At 34.2% G+C, this 10,134-nt stretch overlaps 1 protein-coding gene and 1 long non-coding RNA gene across 2 annotated transcripts; one reads left to right on the plus strand and one right to left on the minus strand.

The window, feature by feature from the left end:
• Positions 1-2,127: 2,127 nt before the first annotated feature.
• On the minus strand, positions 2,128-3,543 carry LOC127073354 (uncharacterized). The gene is made up of 2 exons (XR_007785727.1): positions 3,104-3,543; positions 2,128-2,374 (listed from the first exon to the last, which is right to left on the minus strand). It is a non-coding gene; the product is annotated as an uncharacterized LOC127073354 (long non-coding RNA).
• A 4,276-nt stretch (positions 3,544-7,819) lies between these two features.
• LOC127136035 (uncharacterized mitochondrial protein AtMg00810-like) lies at positions 7,820-8,266 on the plus strand. The gene has a single exon (XM_051062638.1). The coding sequence runs from the start codon at positions 7,820-7,822 to the stop codon at positions 8,264-8,266; it is 447 nt and encodes a 148-aa protein (XP_050918595.1).
• Positions 8,267-10,134: the final 1,868 nt, after the last annotated feature.

Below are 10,134 nucleotides of genomic sequence, written 5' to 3' on the forward strand. Positions count from 1 at the left end.
TAGATTTTCCCATTAAAATTGGCCCCCATACTTTCTTCACTACCTTCTTTGTGATGGAAATACACCCAGCTTATAGTTGTTTACTCGGGCGACCATGGATTCATTCGGCCGAAGCCGTTACTTCAACGCTCCATCAAAGGCTGAAATTTTTGGTTAGCAACAAATAGGTAATCATGGAGGGAGAAGAAGATATCATGGTGAGTCACCTAGCGTCATTCCGATATGTCGAAGAAGAGGGGGAGTTGAAGGAAATCCAATTTCAATCTTTTGAGATTGTCAACGTTGAAATGGTTGGCCCTGTAGGGGAACTGAAAAATGTTGAATTTCCATTGGCCTCCCTTAAAGATGCTCTGACTGTCCGGTGGTGGCGTGGTAATTCCCTCGCCCTTGTGTCTCTCTTCCCTCTTTTAATCTGAGCCTTTGGTTGCTTTTACCATGTGTGTGGTGTGATGACTGAGGGAACACATGGAACACGCATTTTGGATCATCAGATCTGCCACCTCAATTAATGATTTTTAAATATATATTTCTTTTAAAATTCACCATAAATTGATTTTCCATTTTATTTTATTTTTCTAAATTGATTTTAAATATCTATTTCTTTTAAAATTCACCATAAATTCATTTTTGATCCAAAAATTATGGGACCAACACCAAAAATTCACAAATATTTTCGTCTTCCCATTTATGATTTAAAATTAATTTTTGGATTAAGTTTGATATTTTTGGTGAATTTTGTGATTTTTGACTTGTTTTAATTATTTTTTAATTACTTCTGACTTTTGAAAAATACCAAAAAAAAAAGTCAATGGTCCTTTGACCTTACTTGACGTATGATAAATCCCTTGGCCATTTATTTGGTGTTTTGAAGGGGTTTTAGGTTTTTGATCTTGGAAAACTTATTTTTCTTCATTCTTAAAAATATTTTAAAAATAGTTTAATTGATTTAATGCTTCGGTGAGCTGTTGTATTGGCTTTATGTTGACCTTATTTTTGTTTGGCCTTGGTCTTGGTTGAATTGGACATTGACTTGGTCAATACCATTGGATTTAGGAGGTTGATGAAGTTTAAAACTTCATCCTCAGATGAATGAATGGTATTGATCAAGTGAGATTCATCCCCTGACCAATTTGGGACCCCCTTCATTTCATCTCTCCATTTTCATCTTATTTCTTCCCCAATCATCTCTTGGCCAATGACTTCTCATGGATCATTAGTTAGTTGATTCATCAATGACCGTGTGTCAGATGAATCAACATAGGTTTGATTGAGATATGCCCATCCTCTCTTGTTTTTTATGTATAGTATGCTTTAGGAGCTTGGTCTTGGATACCTTGTCTCTAGCATGCATTAACACCAACATTATTATTGACCGGCCTCAGATAGGTATGGCTTCTACATAAGCCTACTTATGATTGCTTAACATAACACTAGATTTTCCTCAAGGCACAAATTAACATACTAATTTGACAACTAACATTTAATTTTCTTGTCATTTACTTTAATGCAATTTAAATTCTTGCACTTTATCATTCCTTGTTATTTACATTCATGCAAATTGTTTATGCTTCAGTCATTTGCTCTTTGCCCACTTTGGCCTATGTTTATGCTTCAGTTATTTTCATTTTTGCTTACTTGAGCCATTATATTTTGTGCTTGTGATATATTTGTGCTTATGATCATATTTTGTTTGTGGTCTTAGGACCTTAAAACACTTAATAAAAATAAAAACACTAAAAAAACACATTGGTGCATTGTTGGATCTTTGTCTATGACTTGATTTGGACCTATGGACTTAGAGTAGACAATATTCCTGATCTATGGAAGAAAAACTTGGACAATGCCATTAATTTGAGACCAAAAACATGGCAAATGCCATTCATCTGACACAAGCTTGAGAGACTCCCTAGGGTTTATCTGATACACTCTTTCTCTTTATCTAAATTGTTATTTTGATCTTATTATTATCATTTGATGTTTTCTCTTTGAGTATGTTTCAAGGGATTTTTCATCTGATACACATAAAGGACATTGAAGATTGCTTGCTTTGGAGTGTTAGCTTGAATGATTGGTTATCTTTATTTGATACCATTGGGTTTCTTATTAGTTGCTTGGATGATTTTGGTTATCCAATTCAATACTTATCATTCAATAATGTTCATTACACTAATTACATTCAACCTTACAAACCAAGTAAACAAGCCTTACACAATCCAATCCCAAGCCCAAAATTCAATCCAATCCAACATGCTACAAAAAACCAGAACTATTGCTTTGAACCACCAAATTACCCTATATTCCATATGGCCTTGTTGCAAACTGATTCACCATGTCCACTGCTACAAACATTGCCATGCTGTAAATTATCCATGACCTGCACACGATAAACAGAATCATTGCTTTGCTTTGGACCAAGCCAATTTAACCCTTCAAATACTCAGAACCATCATTCTTTTAATTGATACAACAACCTTGCAAACTTATAAGCATTACACTATTCTTATTCAACCCAGCAAATGGCAATACACAAACCCTACTCCACAGACCAAGTGAATCTAACTGATGCGTGTTGCCTTGCACATTTCAAATGCATCATGACTTACATATACAAAGAGAGTTCAGAAAATGCCCTGAAATTTGTTTCAGCAGACATTAAACTGAGGTCCACCATAGCTAACAAAAGTGATGCAGAGAATCAATAACTGACCTAACCGAATTTGAATGCATAACTAACTCTAACAGTTTCATTTTCAGTTTGCAACTAACTATTGAATTTCATGTGAATCTCGAGTGAATTTCATGAGCATTTCATAACATAATTAAACTCTATCAATCAGTTCTCTCTTTACTCATTCAAGGTTCATGCGCCACTTTCATAAAATCTGAATTTCTCGTGTTTTAATCTTCACCCTCTCGATATCAATCCTCTATTCACCCTCACACAGATCTCTTTCTCAGAAACTCCATTGAAGCTTCACCTCGAAGCTTCAATAAAATTTGAGTTAAGCCTCTTGTTTCAACCCCTCAAGGTTCAATCTCTCATATCACAAAAGAAGTTTGGAAGAAGAAGTCAATACGAGTAAGGAGCTAGATCGTGAATTACCTATTTTTAAGTGATTTTCCGTTGCGCCTCCGTCTTCTCCGATTCAACCTTCGCCAGAAAAAATTTCCATTTTGGAGGTAAATATTCTTTCTCTTCTGCTTTCCATGATATTGCTACTATTATGTAGATAACGTTCTTGGCATCATTAGCCCCAATGTTTGAGCCTGAATATGTGAGTGTGCGCCACTTAATTTAACTTTGAATAGTTAGGGTTCTTCCTTAACTATTTAACATTTCTAGATTCAGCATATGGAATTAGGTTAGGTGAGTTCTTTAATTGATTTTTGAGGCGCCTCCGCCGCCGGAGAGGACCTCCGACACAACGGATGGAGAACTAAGAGAGAAGGGAGATGACGTTTTCCATAGTTTGGTTATAAGTTCTTCAACATGTTCTGCACGTGATTTAATCACATGAGCTCATTAATCCTACTCACTGCTGACTCAATGGCCACCTCACATTGCATTATCCATTCTACATATTCAGATTTCGTTTGGGCTTATGTGTTGGGCTTTAGGCTGTTTTTGTTGATGTTACACCTATTAATAGCGTGCACACCCCAGGACGTGAGTGTATATGGATATGAGCCTCTATTTGGGCCCATGCTCCGTTTCTATTTACACCATGGCCTTGTTGCCTATACCTCCTGCCTCACTTTTATTCATGGATCATTTTTTTGTTTTTTATTGTTTTTAATTGCTGATTTTTTCTACAATTTTTGTGTATGATCCAATGTTAGTTTAGGTTAATTTCAGAATATCCTAATTATTTATCATATAACATGATTATATTTAGTTAGAATTAATTAGGTTTAATTGATTCTAATTGGGTTTTAATTGTTAATTCAATATTAACCAAATTATGCATAATTAGATTTAGGTTGATTTTTCAAAATAGCCTAATTTTTACCATATAACATGGTTAGATTTAGTTAGAATTAATCAAATTTAGTTTATTTTATTTAGATTTTAATTGTTAGAAATTAATTCAATGTTAACCATATTATGGATAATGACCATTTTACCCCTAGGATTTAGAAAGTTCATGTTATGCATGCTCCCTTAGCTTAGGGTTTGTTTAGGTTTGATTAATCATTTTAATCATGTATTCCTCGTGTAATTAGTTATGTTGACTTATTTGATTGATTGCAGCCTAACCATTGCATGTTCCCCTAGTTTAGGGTTGTGTAGAATCAACTAATCCATTTATTGAGATGTATATAATTCAACTGGTATTTTCCCGTTGATTGTGTTGATCAAAATTTACTTTGATCAACCAAATCCTTTGCACTATGCTCAATTCCCCAAGCCTGTTCAAGTGATCAAAAGACCATTGATCACTTGATAGGACAAGTTCCTTATGTTCAAATTGTACTGGACCTCAAGAGCTCAAGACCTCAAGGCCAAGAGTTCAAGACTTTAAGTCAGTACAAGGAATTCCCATTGCAGACAAAGTGGACTTCAGTTCAAGCACAATAAAGGTGTATTAACACTTGTCAATATTGATTTAAGTTATGTGCCATGAGCCTTAATAAATGGATAATGATGAGAGGGAATATTTTCTACCCTTGTCTAGAGTACCTTTGCGTACGAGGCGTAGGCCCTAGCTATTCAAAGTATTCTCCTTCATTCATAGACTTTAGTATAATTAGAATCAAATGATTATCAAGTATTTTTTTCATAAATAACATTGCATCAGCAAGATCAGCCATCAAGGAACATCAAGACTTGTCAATCTTGATTCAAGTTGTTTTCCCTGAGCCTTAAGCAACAGAGAATGATAAGAGGGAATATTTCCTACCATTGTATAGAGTACCTTTGTGTATTGGGAGTAGGCCCTATCTATTCAAAGTATTCGCCTTTGTTCATAGAATTTAGTACAATGCGAATCAAATGATTGTCAAGTGATATACTTCAAAGCAATACTTTATCATAAGGAGCAATAATGAGAGTCTTCTTCAGCAGCTTTCCAGTTATGATGAGTATCACATGCCATGAGCCTTAAGCAATGGAGAATGATGATAAGGAATCTTTCCTACCCTTGTCTAGAGTACCTTTGCGTACGGGGTGTAGGCCCTAGCTATTCAAAGTATTCGCCTTCGTTCATAGAATTTAATGTGGTTCAAATCAAACGACTGCCAAAATTTCTACATCTATCATTACCATCCCCCAACAGTATTGTATTGTCTTCTCTTTGGAGCCAAATATCTTATCCCTTTAGATTCCATGAACACTTTCTTCGGAAAATAACCAGTGTTCGACCTTTGAATCAAGAGTTGTTTGTCTTGATGCCAAACACTTAATTCATTTGTTTTCCGACTTGATTCTTGTTTACTCTTTGGTTCAGAGTTTATTCCTTCATGGGTTCATAATACCATTATCTTTTGGTTTCAGATTGCTTGTTCCCCAAGAGTGATATACTATTTCCTTGGACCAAATATCATATACCTTTGAGTCCCATACATGCCCTTTTAGGGAAAATAGCCAGTTCCCACCTTGTGAACCAAAAGATGTTTGTCTTGATGCCAAACACTTAATTCCTTTATTTTTTATCCAATATGTCTGTTTACTCTTTGGTTTAAAGTTCATTTACCTTTACGGGTTCCTGCAATACCATTATCTTTTGATACAAGTTATACTCTTTATCACTTCTTGTCAAATACTCTTTCCTTATTGAATCCCTTGTTGTCCTTATTCCATCTTAGTTGAATACGTAGGCACAAGGATTCAAACCCTTGGCGAGCATCCTAATTATTGATTCTCCTTTCACCATATTCATATTTATTCTTCTTCTGACTTAGGGCATCATCCATATCTTTCATGATCCATCATATATCTTTAATCATAACCACTCATCTCAGTGATATACTGCCTTTCTTTGCAACCGAATACCATTTTTTTGGGATTCCATATATACCCTTTTAGGACAAATAACCAGTGTCCACATTTGTACCAAGAGTTGTTTGTCTTGATTCTTTTGTATTCTGGCTAATATGTATGCTTTCCTCTGTGGTTCAAATTTCATTCCTTTATGGATTCCAACAATACCTTTATCTTTTGGTTCCAAATTATATCTTTCTGTCACTTTTTCCAAACCTTTCAGTTCTTTCTACACTAATTCTTTTCTCTCCATCACTCCATTCATTTCCATTATTCACTATTCACTACATAGATTCAATTCTTCTACCAATAATTCACTCATATGATATGCTTTATCTTTGAGTCAAATACACTATTTCTTTGAGCTCCATACATACTGTGGGCAAAAAACCAGTGTCCATCCTCTAAACCAATACCCTTTTTCTTTTGGATTGATTCCAATTTACCCTTTGTTTTGGATTGATGCCAAGGTACCCCTTTGTTTTGGCTTGATGTCAGTTTTCTTGTTGGTTCAGACATACCTACCCAATGGGTCCATACTACATTATCCTTTGGTTCAAACCATACCTTTATCACTCTTCTTTCATCTTCCATCATTAGTTCTATGAACTAAGGAGCTCTGAATTCCTTATTGTACTATAAGGATACATAGGAAAAAGGGCCCTAATCCTCACCGAGCACTCTATCTATTCCATTTTTTCCCTTTATTCTTTTACGAGTACCTTTAGATAATAACACCTATTCGAGCATAGAACAATCAAAACGGTTCCCGTTAAGTATAACGGATGTGGGGGATACTAATACCTTCCCTTGCACAACCGACTTCCTTACCCTTTTTCTCTTCCCCTGAGTTTTATCGATGTTTTCCCTTTCCTTTGGGAATAAATAAAGTTTAATGGCGACTCTGTTGTATCTTTGAGCGTGCAATACGCTCGAGTAAATTTTCACTAGCTTCAGACATCAAAAGGGGAATAAGTATTGGGTCACAGGTTAATAATTTATGTAAGTACTCCGCTTTCATTTCTCAGATTGAACCTAAATCAATATCTGATACTTTACTTGACAAAAGATGGTTACTTTCTATGTAAGAATAACTAATATAGTTTAAACGTAATGATATTTGGGAACTTGTTCCACGTCCGATCAATAAAACCGTCATTGGCACAAGATGGGTATTTAGGAACAATATGGATGAAAAAGGTGTAATTACTAAAAATAAAGCGAGATTAGTGGAAAAAGGATATAATCAAGCTAAAGGAATAGACTACGAGGATACTTATGCTCTGTAGCCCGTCTAGAAGCTATTAGACTCCTTTTAAAATTCTCTTGTTGCCTGGAATTTAAGCTTTACAAAATAGACATTAAATATCCTTTTATTAATGGACATATAAGCAAAGAGGTGTATATCTCATAATCCTCGGGTTTTGAGGATCACAATAATCATGATCTTGTTTTTAAATTGAAAAGAGCCCTTTATGGTTTCAAATAAGCTCCTAGAGCTTGGTATGAGAGGTTGAGTGTATTTTTTTTATCAAACAACGATTTAATCGTGGGAACTTCGACACCACTTTGCTTATAAGACATAAGGAAAAGCATATCATCTTAGTTAAAAATTATGTAGATAATATTATTTTCGGGTATACTAATGAACCTCTTAGTCGAGAGTTTGCAAGTTTGATGCATGGAGAGTTTGAGATGTCACTTATGGGAGAACTAACATACTTCTTAGGATTGCAAATCAAGCAAGCCGAAGAAGGCACTTTCATAATTCAGACAAAACATTATTTAGAGCTTCTCAAGAAGTTCAATATGAAATATTCAAAGAGTATTTCAACACCAATGGCTTCAATTGAGCTTATTGACAAATATGAAAGAGGAATGGATTTCGACGTAACCATGTATATAGTTATAATAGGATCCTTACTTAATTTAGCCATAAGTAGGACAAATATCATGTTTAGTGTGTGCATGTGTGCTAGATATCAAGCATCACCTAAGGATTCCCACTTTAAAATCGTAAAACGTATTTTGAGGTATCTTAACGGAACCTTCCATCACGGTATTTGGTATCCTAAAGGTAGTGCTTGTAGCTTAGTAGCTTTTTCTGATTTCGATTTCGTGGGGTGCAAAGCGGATAGGAAAAGTACTATTGGTACCTGTCACTTATTTGGAAGCTGTTTAGTTTCTTGGCACAATAAAAAGCAGCATAATGTTGCTCTTTCTACCGCTAAGACTGAATATGTAGCCACTGGTAGTTCTTGTGCACAAGTTTTGTGGCTAAAGTAACAATTATGATTTAAAACTTGGTTGCATTCTGGTTAAGTGCAATAGTACTAGTGCATTATTATCAAATTCCTTTGCCAATATTTGTAGGGATTTAAGAGTCTTAGACTCTTCATGCCTTAAATAGAATGAGAATTTTATTAGTTTCATTTGCTATATATATTTTGTTTTCACTAACACTATTTTGTAGAAAATCGTAGCTTTTACCAAACTACAATGGTATGTATCTATAACCATTGTATCAGGTTTACTTCATTTTATGTATTTTTTCTAGAGTTGTGTGTTGGTTTACTTATTTCCTCCTTATCTTACTCATTCATCTCTAGCTTATGTCTTTGATTATTCTTATTTGTATTTAAGTCTTGTTAAATGTGTGTTGCTAACTGTGTGCATTTGAGCATTTGTATACTTGTTCATGGATTATTTATGATTGTTAATGCCTTTCTTGACATGCAAGTTTTGATCAATTAATTGTTAGTTGTTAAATGTTGGTGTTGCATGTATATTTGCATTTTGTTGCTTGTGACATGTCGATCTTCGTGTTCAATATAAGATCTCGGTTGTTGTATATGCTTCTTAGCCATTTAGCTCCTATATTCATTGGAATTATTTTTTTGTGGTTGTTTATTTGGTTTTAGAAGCATTTCGATCTATCTCTTTTTGATGTTGTCAAAGGAGGAGAAATTGTAATGAGTCTATAATTGTTTTATGCATTTTTATGTTATGGTTTGTGTGCAATGTTTTAGGGGGAGCAAAATTCTTTTTCGCGCTATACTCAAAGTCGACTCAATTCCAAGATAAAGCTTGCCAAGCATCAAAAAGGGGGGAATGTAGTTGCATGTTCCTAATTCTTTCAAGGGGAACATCCCAATCTGGTTATTTTGTTGCTTTTCTTATCGCTTTAATCTTTAATTTAATTTTGATTATTGAGTCTCTTTCATGATTGCACGTCTCTGAATCAAGATTGAAAATATTTGTTTTTAACATGCATAAACCATTGGTTAGGTTTGATCTTGATCACGATGTTTTTTGGTCAATTGCATGAGTAAGTGGAATAAGAAACTTTTATGTTTTTTATTTGACTTAGATACAAAGAAAAATCTCAAAGTGCTTTTAAAACTATGAAAATTTGAGATTTTATATGTTTGATTCGAATCATGGAAATCAAACACACTTTCTGATTCAAATCAAATTGGACAGAGGAACAAACTGGGATTTTCTAACCATTTGATTCGAATCATTTTTTACACCAGATTCGAATCAATTTCTTACTAGTCACCTTTGCTTGATTTGATTCGAATCAAATATTGTACATGATTTGAATCAAATAGTTTTTCAGCATTTTCCAGTTGGGCCTGCTGCATTTGATTCATATCAAAATTTTCATATTATTTGAATCACGGGGTCCTTGATTCGAATCACATTTTCCTCATGATTCGAATCAAGTGAAAAATGTTGAAAACTCTTTTTTTTCTTTTATTCCACTTCACTTCTTCATTTGATTCAAATCATGAATTGCTCTTGATTCGAATCTAACTGGCGTTTTCAACCATTTTAAATGCTTAATATCAAGCCCATATAAAACTGTTTTTTCATCATTTTTCACAAAACATCTTATCATAATCAACATTGTGATTTAGTAAAAAAAATCAATTTCCTCTATTTTGAAAGTTCAAAGTCTTGCAACGAAATTCTTGCATCTTCAACTTTAATTTGATTCAGATCTTAATAACGAGAGATTTGTAATTGATTGAAGGAGGGGGCATCCTTGAAAACAATCATTCTTGAAGATTTGGTTGATATTTTCACGTTGTTTCAAAGATTGAGGTGATTGTCAATGTGATGACAAATTCCAAATTCAATTGAAAATA

This window comes from Lathyrus oleraceus, chromosome 4, assembly GCF_024323335.1.
Source record: "Lathyrus oleraceus cultivar Zhongwan6 chromosome 4, CAAS_Psat_ZW6_1.0, whole genome shotgun sequence".
Classification (NCBI taxonomy): Eukaryota; Viridiplantae; Streptophyta; class Magnoliopsida; order Fabales; family Fabaceae; genus Lathyrus; species Lathyrus oleraceus.

Coding starts and splice junctions, on each gene's coding strand:
- LOC127136035 (XM_051062638.1), top strand. CDS start 7,820: ATGGCTTCAATTGAGCTTATTGACAAATATGAAAGAGGAATGGATTTC.